This window comes from Branchiostoma floridae, chromosome 9 (assembly GCF_000003815.2).
Source record: "Branchiostoma floridae strain S238N-H82 chromosome 9, Bfl_VNyyK, whole genome shotgun sequence".
Classification (NCBI taxonomy): domain Eukaryota; kingdom Metazoa; phylum Chordata; class Leptocardii; order Amphioxiformes; family Branchiostomatidae; genus Branchiostoma; species Branchiostoma floridae.
The window spans coordinates 5694892-5716920 of record NC_049987.1 but is presented as its reverse complement, the minus strand read 5'-3'; the positions used below and the strand labels follow the sequence as shown (position 1 = coordinate 5716920).

The following is a 22029-nucleotide window of genomic DNA, read 5'->3' as shown; positions in this document are numbered from 1 at the left end:
AAAAGAAATAGTGATACCAAATACATCTAACCGCATCTGACACTACGCTACGGTGCCATAAAAAACGGTGTCCACAGAAGACCCCGGTTTGCTGACTTGACCAGGTTTCTCGGCTTGCCCCCCGCCCGAGCAGTCCAGTAACCTTGTGCCCTAATGGTCCCACCGACACTCCATTAACTCCCAATGAGCAGTAGAAATTGTAGCCATCCGTACTAATTCCTCCGCTCCTTTTGAAGCAAATTGCCTACGAGAAGGTGTTAAACAACCGGGAGAAATAATTAGGCAATAATCTTCGAGGTCACAGCTCAACCCATGCCAATCCATCAACTAAATGGGAAAGTTACAAGCGAACAACTCCCAGCGTACAGACAAAATAATAAGTGCAGAATGGATGCGTCTACTGGGAGAGCCCTAACGGCACTTCTGTTTCTTATCCAACCTTAAATCAGTTACGAAATATGAGAACATTATAGAAAATCTGCTTCTAATGCTGCAGATACGTGAGAAATTTTCTTCTCACAGTCGGAAAATCCCCCCTCAGGTACAGAGATATATAAAACTCATACGAGGCGCAATTTCAACCATGTACCAGATCTATCTATTGCGTTATCCATTTTGCTACGAATTGACAGTGTTCCTGGATGTTTTGTAAGTTTGAGTTCTAGGATTGATATTTGAGATGTTTTGCAATATCTTTCGTCTTCACGTGATGTCTATGAGCTTGTTACCTGATCGAGTGATACTGATATCTCTTAAAACTACTGAAAAATGCTTCGATGGACACGTGATTAGATTTTTTGACGGTAAATACCATGTCTTTTGAAGTCAGACCGTTTCCCTTCCAACAACAGCGCTAGCGATGTTACAAATTCCCCGCGAAACGAAATGAAAGTTCAAACGAAAACCAACTATCTTTTCCGATTGTCATTTCGAGACGCCTTGACAGCGTTTTTGACATGTTTATAGGTTTATTTTTAAAGGTTACGTAATGTTTTACGACAAGATTCGTGAACGAATCGACATTTAGGGCCTTTTCTCTGCATTCTCTATAAGCTTGTTATGTGATTAATAGACACTGAAGCTTCTCAAAAGTAATGAAAAGTGTTTTGGTAACAAACATACAGTGGGCGGTGTAGACTCCCATTGTTTATGCAGACTGCATATCTGCTACTCATATCTGTACCAGTCATTAATCATAGTATCAAAGTATCAGACAAGTATTCAAAGTATCAGAAAACATCATTGCTGTGATCCATTTCGGCTGAGAATGGTTTGCTTGCTGCCTGGGGGCATCATATTGGTACACTCGGTGCGGAAACGTCAGCGGGAAAGCTGTGCGAATGTCTTCTCTATCCAGCACAGGAGCCCGAGAAAGCCTCTATATAAATCATATCGACTAGCACCTAATTTTACGTGACTTGTGTACCTATGTCGCTTTCTCTACCATGTACATGTAGCTAAAGCTACGTATACGATACAGCAGGTACATTTGTTGGGGTAGAAAGACGTGACAAAGATCTACACATATATATATATATATATATATATAGAGAGAGAGAGAGAGAGAGCTACGACGAAGGTAAGGGACATCTACGACGAGTATATGTAATATATGAATTTCATCATCATCATCATCATATAAATTCATATTACATCATATATTACATATACTCCCTACTCTGTCCTCGAACTGCCCTTCCCTTCGTCGAAGATGTTAACGACAATTGTGAGAATTTATAGATAGTATCACGATGGCTGTACCCCCATTGTTTTGTGACTTCGCTTCGTATGATTCTTGTCTACCTTCAGAGTTCCCGCTGCGGTACATATATTTTCCTTTGAACAAACCCAGCTTTCAATCCCTCCCTTCATTTACGGATTACACTGTGTGCTGAGAAATCGACAGATACTATCGCAATGCCTTACCCCCATTGTAGATGCCAATACGTGGCTTGCTTGTCTATATTTCGCCGAGGTGTCGAGTTCAGGCTGCTGCGGTACATAAATTTTGCTCGTAACACTACCAGTTCAGAACCTGTTCTTTTATCTGTGCTACCTGTAAACGTCAGTTGTGACTAATACATAGAAGCCATCACAATGGCTGTGCCCCATTGTTATGTGGCTTTGCTCCATGTGATTGTTGCGCAGCTTCTGAATTCCCGCCGCAGCACTTATATTTTGCCTTTTTGCAGGACCAGTTCAGAAGCCGTCCTTTCCTTTGTGAATGATGTTCAATAGATGGTGAGAAATCTACGGATAGTATCGCAGTGGCTGTGCCCCCATTTTTGTGATACAGCGATACATAAATCTTGCTCCATATGCAACCAGTCGTGAATCCGTCCTTTCACTTATGATAGATGTTACCGGCTGTGAGAAATCCATAGATATCACAATGGGTGTGCTCTATTTTTATATATCTTGGCTACCGATGACTGTTACCTAGCTTCCGAGTTTCCACTGCTCAACATAAATTTTGATCTTAACAGACCAACTTCAGAATCCGTTCTTTCCTAAACGGCTTTACTACGGCGATGAGAGACTTATTAATGTTATCTATGACTCTATCTCTTTCCCCATCGTTACGTAACTTTGTCTCGCGGATGCCGAGTCCCCACTGCTAAACATAAATTTTGATCTTAACACACCAACTTTCTTAGACGACGTTACTATGGTAATGAGAGATTTATAGATGGTATCACTGTGGCTTTAGATCTTCCCCCATTGTTACGTAACTTTATCCCGGCTGTCGAGGTCCCGCTGTGATACATAAGTTATGTACCTATAACACTACCAGGGCTGGCTCCGTTTGTGGAGGATGATGCTGTGGTGGTGGAAATCGATAGATTCTATCGCTATGACTTGCACCTTTACCCGCCCACACCTTAATTCACATTCTGCCCCTGCCTTAAATACCACCTGAGTGAGGTCTGAAAAAAGCGCTAGCGTGGCTGCCGGCAAAAGCTACATGGCAGCAAAATAGATTATGTTTATAGAATACGTTCCTGCTTTTGTTGTACAAACCCATGCATCTCGGAAAATATGGAATTTTTTTGCCCATGGCGGTTATGCTAAAACCACATTAAAAGCATACTATACACCCTTTGTTTTTAAATACAGAGAAACACACGCCATACGAAGTTTTGCATTTGTTTCCGTAGAATATCCTGTACCCACAATATGTAAGGCCACAGCAAGTAAATTTTATGGATGACATCAGCGCGCGCATTAATTTTCACCTGATTTCAGAAATAAAAACAAGAATTTTTTTCTTCTGCAGGGATGGTCAAGTACCAAAATGAGCAGATATATTGTGTTGTAGCCTAATGATTGTACTTGTAGAAGTGACACTTGCGAGGTACCCAGGACTGTAGTTGTAGAAATAAAACTTATTGCATGGTTGTAAAAGTGACACCAATATGGAAGCTATGAGTGTGGTTACCAACTTTGTTGGTGATGCCAGTCTACCACACTAAGGTCACTTTTACCACATCAGTACATGAATACAGGAATGAATGCCTTGTTGGCTCTGATACCATGTTATGTTTCTTACTACAACAGTCATCACAACTTTATGGTGCCTTTTTTTCTCACCCATCTTGTTTTTTTTCGCCCTATCGCACTATTTTTGCAGTCTGCAGAGGATGTCATCCATAAAATTTACTTGCTGTGGCCTAAATGAATCGTTCATTGTGACGAAGCCCAAATGCTATCCAGAATAAAGTGACTAAACTTTAATGAAAAGTAGTGCAGTTACTATACAGTTTGCTATGCCCAGTTTCTTTTGCACATGTCCTTCACCGTCAAAATATATTTTGAATAATGAGACATTCACCATACAATTCAAAGATTACGATCTTGAATAACACACAGGCAAGCGCCAGTCGGAGTGAATAATGCATTTTCTCAAACAGAGCCCAAAGCTTTACCTCACAGTCCAGACTAAATGTAGACATCTTACTAAAATCCTTCACCTTAAAACGAGGTAAAATACCGCACAAGCCAGGTGTAATTTAAAGGATCCCAATTACATACAGCCCACGACGCGAGCGTTAGTCGGAGTGAATTATGGTACCATCGACTTCAAAGCAAACGCAGGCGGAGGCAATTGCCAGAAACAGCCGGGATCAGGAGAGAGGAAGACGTTATTTCGCCACCCGAAATGACCAATTTGACCGGAGCTGGCCAGAGGGCACGCTACAGACTTTCCACAAGTTCGGATTCGCTCCAAGTTGTCGAACATTAGGTGCAGAGTAAAGCCATTAGTGGTGTCCCTGTCCCGAACATGGCCCATTACAAGGTCCATATCGACGGGTGAGATGGCGGACCATATGGGTAGATTAGGTCGTGTGGCACGTTACTTAATGGTGGGCAGGACATTTGCAACGTCTGGTCGCAAGTCCCTCATTTCAGGAGCTGGTTATAACGATAGAGTGAATGTTTTGCCAGAAATGGATGCTGATAAGTTTTCAACGACTCTGAAGAAGGAGTAAATGCCGCCAACTGCATGCAAATCAGTTGAACTGAAATACAGCAATGTCAGTTTTCAGTCTATGACATCAGAAAAATCGAGTTCCCTACGCACATCCAAAGCCATATCAAATTTGTTTTGAAATTATTCAATCAAGAACATGGAACGGTTCCAAAACCAATCCTGACCCTCCTTCACCTATCTTTACACGACTCCCAAACAAGATCCATATTCCAACAACACCCACACCGTATTCCGAAAACATCCACACCGTTTCATTTTTCCTTTGCACTCTTGGCTTACAACCTGACCCCTGGTCGCCTGTGGCCTAGCCTGTTGGCGATGTTACAAGGGCAGTGTGATTGCTCATTGCTGCATCAGTCGCCGCATTTGCCATCTTCGCTTACCTCTGCAAAGGTCTATCCCCCGCTGGTGACCTAAAACGCTGAAGGTTAGCGGGAACTAAAGTCGATTTTCGGTAAGGTCAGTCTTCACAGCTTCCCTATCAATACGAAAAATCGGAATCCTTGAGGTCGCCGTGGCGAGAGGTCAAAGCTCCCGAGCTCTATCTTTTCACCGCCTTGCGAACCTATAAATCATTCTAATGTCACCTGCACGGGAGAAAGAGAAGAGACGTCGCCAACGTGATCGATGGTCCTCTCTTCGCTCTTTTCGTTGTCTGCAAAGCTAGGGAGGACATTCTGCACGGTCACGTCGATACTTTGTTCAGGATCTCCTCACTATGTATATGATTACCGGGAGCTTGACCGAAAATGGGGGATATAACAAAACGTACATGCACCAGGACAAATGAAACGACACTTTGGCAAATGCATCCCCGTTTCAAAAGTCTTCTTCAGTCTTCATCTTCTACGATGAGTATTCTAACCTTAACCGAGATTGCAAATAAAATCCACCACGTAATTTACATCAAGGGAAAAACGCGAAACGTGCAACGTAATATTTGCTGAACGACCAGAGAAAAAAGATGCTCGGTCTGCAGATCACCTCATCAGGCGGTCCACGCTGACAAATCGATGTCCGGCGGCGCTAACAGACTTGTTCACATCCCTGGCGACAGAGGAACGTACAAGGACGCTCCCAGACGCCGTTGATGGAGTGAGAACGTCTACGGCGGCTCCCCTCCGAGGAAAACGTCACTCATTGTAATACCTTTTCTTTCAAGTACTGCCTTGTGGCCGTCACAGGACGATCGATCATGTCAGGATGTACTGATATTGGCAAACTTACATAGCAATGAAGCGTTTTCATAAACCTTGACAACAAATATGGAATATTATGGAAAACAATCACTGACGAAAGACTGATAATTTCAAAATCAGTTCCAGTCATATCCAGTTGCTTGAGTAACTGCTTTTGGTGTATGGAAGCAATCTTTTGAAACGTGCCCTGACCAAAAATGTTCCAATAAGGAGCTTAAAATAATTCTTATTCGTTTTACTCAATACTATCAGCGAAGTAACCCTTTGTCTACTACTGTCATCCTTGTCTTTCACCTCAAAGTCAATCTGCAGTACATGATCAGGCCTCAGTTTGTGGAACTTTACAGCTCTGGAACAATCTCATTTCCTGCAAGCTTGGAAGCAAATCCCGCATCTCCTTCCCCTTCTCAACCCCCTTATATGGCTCCGTCTACGGCTGATGCGTCTTTGATGCAAATACGCGCCAGCATGCTAACAAGATGAAAGGATTTATGGTTCAGTTACCATACATGAGCCATCTTACCAAACACCGTTCTTTAAAAAGCTAGAAGTGTCTGCCAAATCCCCTAAATGGTCTTGAAGGAAGCTTTCTCAACAATGGCAATAAAATAACCCTTAACATCATCATCGTCACCCTTTCATTACTCTTTCAAGTCAATTCACAGTACATAATTGCGGTGTAGTTTGCGGTTATGGCACCGAGACAATCTTGTTTCCGTCTTGCTTAAAGAAAAATGTCGCATCTCCCTTCCCCTTTCAACCTGCTTACCCGACTTCATCCACGCCTGATTCTCGGTTGACGCAAATGCGCGGCAGCATGTTAACAAGATGAAAGGATTTGTGGTTCAGTTGCCGCAACACCGCAGAAATCACCCGTCTTGCCAGATGACTAGATGTAGTAGGATTACCGCGGTGCCCGGATGTCTGTGCCGGGGGCAAAGTCGCCCTGTGTCACTCTAATCATGCAGTTCCTTTCCGCGGGATCGACTCAGCCTCTCAGACGGAAAACGTTTGAAATTCCCTTCTTAACCTCCAGGGGGAATGCCTTGCCTCGTTGAACTGGCGCGGCCAAGGAGAGTCATGGCGCAGCAACAAATGATATCTTCGAAACACTAAGTGACCACGAAGGCCTTGAAGAAAGCGTCGAGGGAAATCTCAAGGATGAAATCAAGACGCACAGTGACTCGTGATGAAGAGTCGTCTTTGGAGCTAATATCTTAGCTAGGTTCTTGAACCTGTAGTACGTGTAAAGGTCGTCCAGAATCTTTCGTTCCAGTTTTCCGACAATTCTCATGCTAATTAGAGAGTCGCGCGCGGTTAACGTACGGTTTTACCATTCTTTCCAGGTATTCATTGAATACACCTAGGAATGTTTTCGAGGTACATCTATGCTTGCTCATCATTCTGTACACGCGCTAGTACCCCGAAGGCTTTGGTGACCCAAGCTATCTTCCGACTTAGAACTCAAAACACTAAGCCGTGCCCTTGTGGTTCTCTAAGATTCCTTTGTACGCCTTCACGAAACTTTTCCAACGCTCATAAACCCATGATCTCCGTCCTTAAGAAACTTTCTTCTCTATAATTCTCTCCAAGCGTGCCCCTTTGGCTTCAGCGACTCAAGGTAGTTTTCTCCTAAGAAGTGAGAAGATGGGGATTTTTCTCAGCGTTTACCCTACATTGCTTTTAAATGCGCGATTTAAACCGGCATTTTGAAAGCTAAGAAAGCTGCGATTTGGTTTCTTATCATAGGTCTTTATCGTTTTCTCTATGCACTCTGAAGTAATCCATATGACTGAGGGGCCCGTGGCTATTTCGGTCTAAGGCCTAAGAACGTTATTCCTTGCCCTATGGTAATCTATCTACCTTTAGGTACGCTTTCAGCCAGTATTTTTGATGCGACCAAAACCACAATAGTTATGCTTAGTGAAGATTTTTACCATTCTCTTCACGTGTACAAGAGTCACCTTAAGGATTAGGCGGCCTGCAGTACTTTTCCTTTAAGAACTTTAGACTTTGCCAAGTTTATCTCGCAGGCACCCCTAGCATTCACGCAAGGCGGCGCATAGCCGAATGTCAGTAGATATATAAAACACTACGCACCTCCGGCAACTGTTTTAGATCTTTAATCTATATATAAGTCCCTCAGCCTAAGGCGCCACCCGTGACCTCATTATTATGCTTTTAAGCAACCGTCTACCAGTTCAATAAATCCATCAAATAAAGTCGTCCTTTGTGAGTACGAAATTTGCGCTCAGGCAACGCATCTACCGTGAGATCTTAATGCCAATGTACAGGCCGTCCCTCGATAACTAAAAGCTGCAGTATATTCAACAGTTCCTCTTGACCTACAGGCAAGGCAATGTTATGGAGATACATTTCACAGATCTCTTGATAGTTCAGCCAGCAGATTTCATGTCAAACAATAAAGGGAAGACAGCCCCAATGAGGCGACTCTTGCCGGTGCTAGCAGGAGCTGAAATCCTCTAATGACGTCTCTATGGGTTTCAACAACGAACATAGGGCCTTTAAGTAATTTCGTGTGTACAACTAGGTTGACAGGCTTCAGGGGTCCCGTAGCGGAGGGATATTCGTAGGAAGCTACATAGGACTGTAAGTAGGCGGTGCAGACTGTGGTAATACCTGTGTGCACATGTGCCTTGGCCCCATTTCTTTCTACTGCGAGAACCCGCGTCCCACAATACCCAATGAAAGCCCTATTGCAAAACACAAGCGTCCTTTTAGATTATACCCAAGGCCCGACAACAGGGAGTGCCGACGTTACGAACCAGTGCTATTACGAACGTCAAAAGTGCGCAGCTCCGTTTTATTTTACCATACAGCTAATCCAGCTAGGCTTTCAAATGAAAGTGTTTGCTGACACACACGTTAAGAGCCCCCCATGCAATGTGCATGTCTCTCACAACAACCGCTACGAACGACGACCTCGATCCGCAATTCAATCAAATTTTATGGATGTCCCGTACCCTTCGGTATCAAATGATAAAGCTCGGGAACAACGGGAGTTAAACGATCCATACGCCGTGTGATACATGAGGATGTATGGTGTTGGATACATGAAGGATCTAGGGCACTTGGTGACACCGAGGGCTAGGAATCGCACCCCGGAAGGGCAAAATATGGGCTGCCTGTATTGTTTTATGCTTCCGTTTATTTCCCTATGGAAACTTGTGAAGAATATTTATGAGCATGTAATATTACGAAACAACCGGGCCAAGAAAACAATATGGAAGGCGGGTATTGTGCAAATAGGTTAAAAAGTGTGAACCAGATATAGCCTAAGGGATTGTGTGCTTGGTAAGAGTAACGGATGCTGTAATAGTCGTTACCGCCCAAGAATGGATATGCGGTGACCGTTCTTTTCCCGCGTTTCCATGCGTTGATTGAGACGTATACGGTAATGAAAGAACTGCGGAGATTTTCGACTTCCCCACTAATTGTCACGTATACAGAGCGGCTGCCTGATCGATATACGGCAGGAGTCAGTGCTAAGCTACTCAGACTGTCATCATTGGATCAGCGAAAGACCAACAAGGCGTTTTACGACCGGTGAAGAAAGGCGAGGAGATGGCAGAACAGCAGCCTGCATATCAGAACCATGGACAGAACACAGCTGCACGCAGTTCGGCACCGTGGGCAAAAACAACCATTTCTCAACAATTTAGACAATAGTGATCGTTATTTTCAAACCTCTTACAGAAAATACATGGGATTTCGCAGAACTACAATGATAAGAATTATACGGTGTCCTTTCACCGCAGAAACAGCGTCAACAAAACCATAGTCAACAGTCTAGCACAGAATTAATATACCGGATTCCACTAGTGAAGACGGTAACAACGATCATTCTGATATCGTAGAGAATGTAGATATTTCTCACGCAATAGGAAATGCTAAAACGTACCTTTCTGCATGGGGAGCAGCGTCAGAGCTACAACGAAAACCAGCGGGGCCCACATCGCGAACCGTCCGTCCCTGCCGCCGACTTACTCCGATGAAGGTTCACCGCCGAGTGCGGAGGCAGAATCCAGGAGCGTGTGCCGCTCTAAAGCAGGCGTCCGGTCTGTAACGAGAAACGGTGGTTTTTGAGGACGGAATCGCACCAGTGATCCTTCCAAAGTTATCCCTCATCCCGATCTAATCGGAGTCATCATGCCGAGAAAATTGAATTATAGATCTGCAGTTTCAGAACCGGTGCGGAGCTGCCAGTTGATTCCGACTGGCGGGATCTCCCGGTTCTGGCTGCGCGGTTCCCTAGTGACGCCACGTGACCGCTAACGCCCGTGCATTAACGCCCAGCTACTCACTCCAGGGCGACAACATACATTTACGTGTACATTCACGTACTTTTGTTTAGAAATTGCCGACGGGCGGATTGCTTTCAGCCTTGGAAATGAGGTGAGAGTGGATTTGTTTACGAGCTGACGAAGCTATGCGATGAGGAGTGTACTCTAATCAGAACTCCGCACACGTCTGGTTCCGTGTGGAAACAATTGATAGGACATGCCGGGGGCAGATAGTACAGTAGCGCCTGCAGATGTGCCCCAAAGATTACCAGCAAGGCCGACCGTGACTTTTCACGTTCGCACTCCCACGGGCGCAGCGGCTCCGGCTCAGCGACTCCGAAATCACCGCTGGAGGAGAAGCGAAAGTAGGGTCTCATTCGCCTTATAAAAAACACGCGGGTATGCGACCATAACCTATACCTCTCAGTAAGAGCTATCTGCCACGGAAACATCCAAAGTCAAGGACAAAAGATACAAAATCAGGAGGTTCTGCTGCAATGCAACGTAATTCCGTCAGAGGAATCCAAATTGACGTTAAGCGTCGTCTTCTAAAGACCAACCCACATACAAAATATCATTAGGATTCATCTCGAGGTTCTTAACTAAGGTTGGCCCAAAACATATGGAAACAAAATGAGACACACCCAAAACAATACCTCCGATGTTAATGGGATGAAAAACGGGAAGGAATTGCTTGTGACATCGTAAACTGTTCCATAACGCTGTTTCCTGTGCCTGCTTTCCAAAGTGGAAGTTGTAATCGCTTGCCAATGTGAGTTTTACGGTAGAGGATCCTCTATTCAAGGGATGAGGCGCAGTTATCAATTATATACGCCCACAGCAGTCGTAACATTAATCTATTGGATTACCCAGTGTCAGGGAAAACCCATCCGACTTAACAAGTCACGTTCACGCTTGGAAGTATTTCCGTACTTTGTGTTTCTGCTTTACAATGCGAGAAATCCTGGCGCGCCTGTGTGTACTTATCTATGCAGCACTAGATAGTTCTGCCGTTATTGGAATATACCGTGACAAATTCGTGACCACGGTAGACGGAACATTTCGGGGAGTAACGATCAGATAACGGTGCCGAGACTCACGGTGTGATGCCAAGTAGAACTAACGGGAGAATGTTCCCTGCCAAACGGCTTATGATATTTACGGCTTATGAGCATAACCCTGGCATTCAGCGTATGTTCTTTTGTAGTTAAGCGCGTGTTGCGGTTGTGAGTGCTTCCTTTGCCTACAGAAGACTGGCATTTCTGCGTAATCAAGAATACACTATCCATCATTTTGTCATAGCAAAGTACGTAAATATCCACCATGAAAGGCGATACACTTGACGCCCCGTCCGTGTCACAATACGCAAGCTGGAACGGAACGATTTTCATTACTCCTTTAGGCCCAGACACACGTTTTATGTTGTTTCCATACCATCACCATGCCGATGCACCTGGCGCTACGCTTTTCTGTCGCTTTGAAGGCTATAGAATATATGAGCTTTATTTCTATTCCGATGCCTATCGCGCGAGCCGAGGCGTAATGAGTTCGATCGCGCTCCACATTCAATGTTCTATTCTTGACGTCGTTCTCTATCATTCTAACAATGGGATAGCGATGTCGGGGATTTACACACAAACAGCGTACCAGGGCGTCTGGGAAGAAAGTCGTTGTCTCGTCATGGTGGCTTAGTTTCATAATGGTAGAGATACTTTAGCTAATTATAAAAACATTGCATGTGGCTCGTTCAATTGATAAAGATTATCCCTCATAATTATTTGACCTTGGGGAAGCTCTACCTTGTCGCGGTGAATATCATTGTCTGCTTAGCTATGTCTAAAACATCTGCGGAGTTTTAATGTGCCTGTAGTAGGGCTGGGTATCGGTACAGTGTACCGGTACAAAACCGGTTTTTCTTATTGGACCGGTCCAGAAAAACCGGACCTGATGAAATTAGGTGAACCGGATGTTGGACCTATCAGAAAATTAACAGATTGTTTGGTCAGACATTCACACGTTTTGGTGCTTGCAGGTGGAAGAAAATAACAAGAGTGAAGTAGAGAAGATTTTATAGTCATTTCTACCAAGTTTTACAGTCAATCGTACAGGTGCAGTTATAGTTGTTCTATTTTAAAACGCCAGTTTGAGTCGAGTGCTCCACCAAACAGATTTCTTTGCAGTGAAATGGACCATTGTCATGAGTCATACTGCATCAGGTCCAGGGTCAGGTCCGGACCTGGACCTGATCCTCTGGACCTGAACCAGACCTGGACCTGAATTTTCTGTACCGGTACCCAGCCCTAGCCTGTAGCATCATTAATTCCGCTACTGTTAGTGTCTCTTCAAAATCTTCACGGCTATGTCACGACAACACTTAAATCAGCTATTATCCTTTTGGTAAATGTGCACAAATGACTTCACAATTATCTACCCGAAAGCACTCTTCACCTTTGACTTGAGAGTGTATTTTACTTCCTTTTGAATGAGTTTCGTCAGTATATGTTATCGTCATGGTCTGGGCAAACGAAATCAGCTGACTCATTACACTTGACGGGAGAAACCACCAAAACTAGCTGTCAGTGCTTTCTGTACAAAACCACACACACACACACACACACACACACACACACATATATATATATATATACAAAGAAGGGCTTCAAAACTCATTTCAACCTCCCAAAGTTCCTTTCTACTAGCACTGGATAGCTAAACATGTCTACTGACCGTTCGTGGAAAAATACGACTTCATGGAGGTTCGATTTCGGCAAAATCTCTTACTTCAGCTGTTCAAACTAAAGCAACACTGACCTCTGAACTACCAACCCATAACACCTTGCTCGCCAGGCCCTTGAAGATCCATTATTACACCTCTAAGGTCAACTAAGGTCACAGTTTCTCTCTGAATTTGGAGAGTGAACACTCTTCCTGTACCACTGGCCAATTGGCCAAAGACTGACTTCAGGAAAAAAAGCCCTAGGGTACCCTTTGCGCATGGCCCATTTTCTGGTCCCTCCCCTTAAGCATAAACCATGCGATTTTCACTAGCGTGGCATGCGCCAGTACCTAGTATTACAGTAATAATACTATTACCATGATACGGAAGTGGAGTTTGGTCAGATTAACCGAACCTACCATACGTATGCCTTTACATGATGATGTAAGAAGGTCAATCCGTTATTTCAATAATCGCTCCATCCCCCCCAGCAGAGTTGACGTGTCTAAGGATGAACCCCAGACTTGACGTGTGCAGGGTTGGACCCCTCGGCCCCAGAGTTCTGATATTCTCATGAATCCATGATACGATTTACACCTTCTCTCCAGGAAAATCCCCGCAAAAGCCCCGGGAACCAAGGAAAACTCATAGCACGACCCGTGCTGATGAAAGGCATTAAGGCATTAAGATTCTCCGTCTTCCTTTTAACTTGACAAGAAAGGATTGATGGTCATCTTCCTTCGTTCTCGGGCCTTGATCCTCTTATAAACCCTTTATTCGACTTGCACTTTCGTCCCCGGAAAAGCTTTTTAGATTTCACAAAAGCAACTCCAGGCAAGCCGCGGGCACCAACTTGTTTCACTGGCGCATTAGTATTCCTCTCGTCCTTCCCCTTTAAAAGGGAGGATCAAGAAATCTTCAAGAACTCCAATCTTTCTTCCGGCATTTTTTCATACTTCCTTGTACTTTCTTAAAAAATGTTTTAGATCCCACATAAATCTCAAGAAGAAACAAATGAAACCGTATTTTCCAGCCACAGGCGATTGACTACTAAAACTCCCTCTTCCAGAACTCTGAGTGTTTTTATGAATATTACCTTGTACTTTCATTAAAAAAATATTTTAGATTTCACAGAAAGCTCCAAGAAACGAAAGAAGCCGTATGTATACCAGCCACAGGCAGTTGATTCTAACTACGCCCCCCCCCTCCCCACAACGAGGAAGGAATAATTGTCACCATTGTGTTTGTTCTTCTCGGATCGATTTCTATAGACAACCGTTAACGCGCGAGCCTCAAGCCTTGTCAGATCGCATTGACCCCCCTGTTCTTCTACTGTGACACGGAAGACCTCCGGACGGTCCTCCACTGCCAAATACGAGAAAACTAAGTACGACACTGAATGTCAATGATATACAAGTATGTGATCATATAATTCGCCAGTTGTGCCCGATGGTATTGCAAGGTAAGGTTCTGATACGGCGTCAAGAACACTTGAGTCCATACAAAGTCCTCTATAGATGCGTCTTGAATGAGAGGCATGCTGGCCCAGAGCCAGTGGACAACTCGTAATCTTCATGCAGGACGTGAGAGTGCTTATCGGAATCAGTTATGCTGCGGTTGGTTCTGGATCATTTTGGATCCTCTCATTGTGATAAATGGATTTTTTGCGATCATGTGACTGTGACGTGCGTCCAGCATGTTAGATGGTTAGACATGGAAGTTTCCTTTTAATTTCAATCGGATATATGCAAGTACGAGGGGTGATCAATAAGTCCTTGGCCTCACCCAGAAATAATAAGCACAACTCAAATTCGGAGGCAAATCTTTGAAGTATGAAGCCTTTTATCAATATCGTCCAAATTTCAAGTCATTGCAGTCATTACTTTCCAGGCATTCGTTTTTTGAAAATTAGAAGGTAAGTGGCGAGACAAGGGTGACTTGTGATTGTTCGTCGAGTTCCTCATGCCGTAGATTCTTCGTCATTAACAAAAGACATTGTCAAAATGTTTGATAATAATTCTTTTCCTATTTCAAGCGGAAAAAATTGGGTGTCTGACTTCCAGCAGCGCAAATTGACCCGCACACCTCATGCCGCAGCTCAATTGTCCACGTTTTTGTCCTTCTCCCTTACCTAACGTTACTGGGTGTCGCCTGCAAAGTAATGATCACACTAATTTGAATTTTGGTACACATTCATATAATACTTTATACTTGACATCTATGCTTCAAAATCTGAGGTGTTCTTATTATTTCTGGGTGAAGCCGAGGACTTATTGATCACCCCTCGTACATCTTACCGCTTACCGCAAGTACATCATACACAGAGAAAATCATACCAAGCACTGGTCTTATTCTTGTTACATGTTGAACCAGCGCCAAGACCCTAATGAAGATCAATACCTTATGGAACACTATCGGAAGGGTCTTATAAACTCTCACCGAACTAATAAACGATGCTCATATACGAAATATGCTTAAAATGGCATATGTGCAAATACAATTCAATCTCTACAGCTCGATGAAAAACGGAGAATCATTTCCGTACGTTTCGAGTGACACACATCACTCTTCTTCAGAGTCACTAAAATGAACTGGCAGAACAATTCTGACAAGAACATCAAACTAGAAAACCGGTTCAACAAGTCATATTCATAACCTTATCTAATAGGATGCTGATGATTATTATCGTACATGGCAGAAATACGTTATAGCACAATGAATGGGACCTATATTAGTTACGTTCATCCGTACTGCAACCATCAAATGTAACAATTCTTTCCAGAAAGTTCGGTTTTCTGCGCAAGACCTCTAGTTGGCCCACTAAGTGTGTTACAGTCCTCTCACCTTGTACTGAAATGTCCTTCATCAGGTGCGAATGACCGATCACTTCGGGTACGTGACCTTATGGATACCTCACGCCAGCAATCAGCCAAAAGAACAACCCTACTATACTAACTGCGCCAGTGCATGGTATTATATCTGCTGCATGTAACGCGTCGTATTTCTGTCACATCTGGCATTTCAGAGAAATGAAAATCATGAGCGAAATCCCATGCAGGGCACGAACGATTCCTCATGCGTGGGCAACTTGTTGCTGTCGGTTCGTATTAGGAGGAACCGAATGAAATGTGTGACATTGCGGTAGGTGTCACGACTTCCGTGGTGGTAAAGTATTACCCGCAACTTGTTCACGATTCGCGTCTCCTGACACCGTGACCCTGCGTGAGCCACATGTGTTGAGCCTTATTCATGTGCACAGACTTGTGCTGAGTGTCAATATGGCGAACCTTGAGGCAGAAGACACGCAGAGTGGTACACATTGTCATGTACTGAAGGGGCATCCGGACCGTAGTAGATAGCTCTAAGCAACGTCTTGAGTGATTTTTAGTGGTGAAGCAAGACCTTAAAGTTATTTGAATAGTTCCATAAAACTGCATTTCTTTTCTTTAAATCAGAAACGCCATGCTCAAGACCAGGTCGAAGTACTGAGCTTGAGGGTTGGCTGGCACAATAGGGAGCAGCAGTGGTTATGAAGGCTGAATTTCCTACCCCGTTTGCATCTACGGGAGTGGGTAAGTCTTTCAATACAGGTACAGATACGTGATAGATGGTTTAACTAAATCTAAAAAAAACGTACGTAATGTCCTGATTTGAATTTGTTTAAAGGTATCACCACCCCACCAGCTGCAGTCAATGTGTCACACGTGTTTCGAAGGCACGCGGTGACGAGCGAAATTTATCACACTGAACGACCTGTCACATCGAAACCATTCATATATGGCCCCGAGTCTTATCCGTCCAAGGGGACCTGTCGACCTGACGACCCTGGTGGATAGATGCTGATAACAATTGTCATTCTTACCCAGCATAACTCCGGGATATAAAATGGAGATATTAGCCTCAAGGCCAAAGCATAGCAGGCCTGTAGCGGGCTATCAATAATGATTTCTTATCGTTTTCTGACTGCTTCTGTTTTGTGATTATTACCAGTTTACAATCAAATATTCGGAGTAGCAGTCGGAGATGGTCCTTAAGCGACAAGACAAACACAGAATTAAAACGCCAACAGTGGTCCCTGATGAGGAGGCTCCTGCATGGCCGTGTCTAGTCTCATTTTTGAGGATCACTTTGCAAAACACAAAAGCTGCTATGGGAGAAGCCAGGCGGCGCTGACAAAGTATGTCATTTGTGAGGATCGCCAGGCAATAAGCAAAAGCGGGCAGCTCTGTGATTCACCTACATGTTGATAATCCATAGCCGAGGACGTATAGCCCATACTTGTGGATCTGACGCGGCCTTTTGGTAATTCACTGTCTCCGAATGTCATTTGGCTCTGTAAATACCACGTTCGATCTGCCTTACCCTTCCAGTAACCTTAAAGTGGGTGGTTGGGGTGGGGGGCGCCTGGTCGATGGCTAGCGACTCTGCTTCTGATATCTCCTGTAATATGATTAGCACGGCTGTTGCATATTGAGCATTATCGTTTTGAGCATTTTAATTCATGGAAAACTTAAATCAGCCCGCTGGGTCCTTCTTATTGGGGTCGTCAGGAAGAAATGAGGGTCAGGCAAAAGATAGTAAAGATGCAGAATACATGCTTCTTATAAATATCTAATGAAGTCCTAATAAATGTGCATGCAGACCTACTACATCGTTGGGTGTGAGCTATATCAACACATTTAGTTCGCAATGTTCAGCACACAAAGCCGTATATGCAGTAAATATATCTTAGCCAAACTCTGAACTCAGAAGGAACATCTTCCATATCTATTATTATTATTATAATTTCTTGGAGTCTTTTAAGCTCTCATCAGTGATTAGCATTGCTTTGAAGGGAGGCCCTGGTTACAAATAACACATACACACAATGCAATATCTACATATCAAAACATATTATTAATCACAAAATCGTGTCCTTACTCATGCCCATATCCGTGCCAGTCGTTAAAGGTTGGAGGTTAGAGGTCACACAATTATCTTGCACAGTGTTTTAAACGTTTGTGTGGATGTAACAGTTTTACACCTAGTGGATAGTGCTTTTTTCACCTCTATGCAAATATTTTATTTTCCATATTCTAGTTTAACTTTCGGCATTCACAGAGGTTGATTCAAACTGTGTCGGGTTGCCTCCTCGACTCAGACACAGTGACTACGCAAAAGTCTTAAAGGATTGAATGCCAATTCAAGACGGATTACTTCCGGAGTTGGACATAGAAGGTTGGGAATCAAAGTCGACCAGAATCACACCGATGTGGCCCTGCAGTGTCCTGACTGCCAGGCCTCTTTCACGACAACAATGCCTAAGACGGCCGCCAAGACATTAACAGTCTCCCCCCGAAAGGGGGCGAAGGAGCGTCTTCAATCTTGAAGCAGACACAGTGACGATGCGGGAAGAATTAAAGGATCCGATGCCACCCATATAAGATTTCTTAGACAGATTTTGTCCTCAAACGCGTTTTGTACCTCACTAAAGAAATGCTATGGGCGTCGTTCACCCAGCCAAAGCATCAACAAAATTCCAGAATCTTACCGATGTGGCAATGTCCCTCGTTAAACAAGATCATTTCACAACAACAACTCTTAAAAGACCAATGCCGAAATTCCGATCGTTTCCCTAAAAACTTTTCAGAAGAAGAGTGTGACATCGTCCATCTTTAGCCAGACACAGTGACGATGTGAAGGACATAAAGGATCCACTGCCTTACACATACATGCTTAGACATAAATATGGTACTTAAGACGTATCATGTGACGTAGAGCTCACCAACACGACCCCACAAGGTCCTCCAGCACCTTAAAACATGAAAGGTTCCAGAAGCTCATCGATGTGGTCACGCAATGTCCTCCGGTACAAACGTCTTTCACAATAACAAATTCCTTAGACGCACACCAAGACATTAGCGACCCTTCCCAGCAATTTTACGTGAGGGTGAAGGACCATGTTAAACCTTTAAGCAGACACATTCCGAGGATGTGAAAGAAGTAAAGGATTCAATGCCGCTCATTTACCATTCCGTGAGCAGCTGTATGGTCATTGAGATGTACCGCGCGTTTTGGCGCTCATCAATGAGATCCTAGACATCCTACGCTGGCTTTCAGCGCCCCAAAATATCATTGGTCCAGAGAATCAAGGATGCGGTTGTGTCATGTCCTTCCAGTACTCGTCTTTATACCCGCCTCACATTAGGCGCGATTCGATCGGACGACGAGTCTGCGAGCTCTAAAGGACGAGGAGGCATGACCCTGACGGTAAGGAGGATCTCTGCCATTTTTTCGTCGGCATTAGGATCATGCCTCCTCGTAAGTGAGAGCTCGCAGTCTCGTCATCCGATCGAATCGCGCCTAATGTGAGGGGGGTATTAACAACGTTAACAACTGCTTTAGACATAAGCTAAATATTCTCGCCCTCTACCCAACTTAACATACAGACGAAAGAATGCACGTCTCTAACATCTTCAAACAGACATAGTGCCGAAAGATGAAAGGATCCATTGTCTTACATACACATTGCTAAGACAATCCGACTATAGTATATACGGCACTTAAGATGTATAATGTATTTTGGAGCTCACCAAAGCGACCCAACAATGTCCTCCAGCGCTTCAAAACATCAACGATTCCAGAGGCCCACCGATGTGGTTGAGAAATGTCCTACAGTACAAGCTTCTTTCACAGCATCAACTCCTAAAAGACTTAGGCCAAGACATTAGCGGCTTCCCCCGGCGAATCCCTCCGCTGAGCCTGCAGTATGCTGGCGGCGTCCGCGGCATGATGAGAGAGCAGGCAGGCACCGTGGGTAGCTGCCCCGCGCTTATTACTGACATTACCCGCGCGTGTGAACAATCACCGCCCGGCACCTCGGCCTCCTGCCGCCAGCCCCGGGCACGAACTACGTGACTGCCGCTCACTCCAGCTAGCCTCGATATTACACAGGACCTACTGCTGCCTGCTTTGCTGATGGGTATTCGTACTGTTTACCGATGGCTGAGGTGCAGGGATTGCTCTGGGTTTTCAACAACATCGGTCATCTTAGGTTAGGGTTATAGATGCTGCTGCACTGGTGTGTTACGCTGAAGAGTAGTTATACCGGCTATATAGATACAGATACAGATACAGATACAGATACAGATACAGATATAGATATAGATATAGATACAGAAGCTGGTTTGTGCCGAAGGGCCGTTATACCGGCTGTACAGATACAGGCGTGAACTACATGCATATCTTTAACTAAGATAGTCTCAATAGCGGTACGGTCCTGTTACTTTTACTTAGCATTCTTATGTTGCCTGTTCTCTGATTACGTATTGTTTTCTGATTCCTGTCGTGTTCTGATAGCTCATTTTCTAAACAGTATCCGCGTGCAGAGGCCAACAGAACTAGCTCTCAGAAACGTTAGAAAATTAAAACGCTTGACGTAGCAGGACCTGCTGTAGAGACTACAACGTAAGCAGACGCCACCTCGTGTGCCAAGCCTTCATTTACAATCGAAATTACCACTTTTTATTTCGTTTTCCTTGATTGCTATTTTCCGCAAATTTGGGGCAGCCATTTTCCATAAATGCGGCAATTTGTCTCCCCATGTTTTGCAGCGTTGTCACGAAATTTGCACAAGAGGTCAATTTGTAGCACTTCGTTCCACAGAACGTATTGTATGAAGTCGTGTATGTATACGTACCGTCTATAGTTTTCCAACGTTTTGTCTGAATACATATCGAATGCAACGAAGAGGATTCTGATGCATCGTTGACCAAACATAAAATAGGTTCCACGATGAATTATGTCGTATCTACAAGACTACACAACTGTACAAATTTGATAACATATCACAGCTGAGGTACCATGCTGGTCAATGGTTAAAGCTTGTCTATTTCTTATTGACAGCTGTCTGTGCCACTGATAATTGATAAATATAAACAATATTCCTTCGTATGCACATTACGCTTAGACCGGGGCATTGCTGCTTTCCAGTCGGCCACGCTTTTATTCCCCCCATCGGCACTGCGCCCCGCCGCAATTTCATCCAAATTCCTTGTAGGTGACTTTGCGGCTTGTCATAGGGCCATGTTAATTCAATATCTGTTTTTCTGACTTTTGCAGGAAATCAAGCAGTGGGTGAAAAGAAGAAGAAAAGAGAGAAATAGACATCCTTTTATAAATCCAAATTCTAGGCAGCATACCAGGCTGGGTAAACAATGAATTTTGAACAATGTGAATTTTGAACTTGTGATAAATTATAACTTTTAAAACGAGGAATAGTTGATGCCAATATTCCAGTTTTTTCAGTTTAATTCATACTATTAATGCTTAGCCTTATTGAAGTTTTGATGGTACTTTGAGGCATGCCAACTAATTCTACCGATTATCGTCTAATACATTCGCCCTACAGTTTGTATTTTCGTATTGGTTATTCCACAAAGATATCACCCAACATATCGGACTGTAGCTAGATGAACTGAAGCGCATCTAACCAATTATACGTACTTCTTTGGACGCACAGGATTGGAAATATGGTGCCTTCACGCCAGTTTCAACAGTTCAATTACAACGTCGTACTGACGTAATTTCGTTAAGCTAGCCATCAGGATAACGCGACCTTATGAACCTTCACATTATAGCTGCAATATATCGTCGATACAACTTGACAGTGGAATATCATTAACATTGGTGCTATTCTAAACATTTTGCAGGTGACCGTTTCTCGCCTTCTATCTAAAACTCAAAATCAAGGGGAGCGTATCTACTATGAAAATAGATATTTTTTATGAAAATATATAAAAGTTAAGAAATGGGAGGAATGGTGATTATTAGATTTCATTATGAAAGGACCTTCAGTAGAAATCCACAATCTAATCCCCCACTCCAATGACAAATGGTCTAGCCTATAACTCTCACACGATATGAGATTTCAACACCTAAGGCTCCTGAGCGTACAAGATAAGTTTGATTAACTCGGTTTTCGCACTCTCTTCACTTTGTAGGGCATCCCCGCCATGATCGCTTATTAGATCTACTGCTGGTGTAGGTCATCTTAGGTCTCTGCAGACAAAAGTTACCTCGATGAATCACATAGATGCTAGCCTGAAATGATCCCTATATTCTCTGGTTCGGTCCTTCGATCTCTTCCCTGTAGAAATAACTGGCACCTTGAGTAGACAGTAGTAGAGAAACGACTGTCATCTTAATATTTTTCGAAATAAAGGCGAGAAGTCTATCGTGATAGCCTAGGGTTTGAGAAGGGAAGTTCGATCTAAGTTAGGGTGAGGTCATATAGGTCGTACGATCGTCGCACGGGCATTTTGGAGGACAAAAATGTAC

At 43.8% G+C, this 22029-nt stretch overlaps 1 protein-coding gene across 1 annotated transcript in view; it reads right to left on the bottom strand.

The window, feature by feature from the left end:
• LOC118423023 (kin of IRRE-like protein 2) overlaps positions 1-9912 on the bottom strand; it is a 34173-nt gene extending 24261 nt beyond the window's left edge. Inside the window, exon 1 of the mRNA XM_035830916.1 lies at positions 9614-9912. Within this exon, the coding sequence (XP_035686809.1) occupies positions 9614-9668 (55 nt within the window). The 5' untranslated portion in view covers positions 9669-9912. The remainder of the gene's footprint in view (positions 1-9613) is intronic.
• Positions 9913-22029: the final 12117 nt, after the last annotated feature.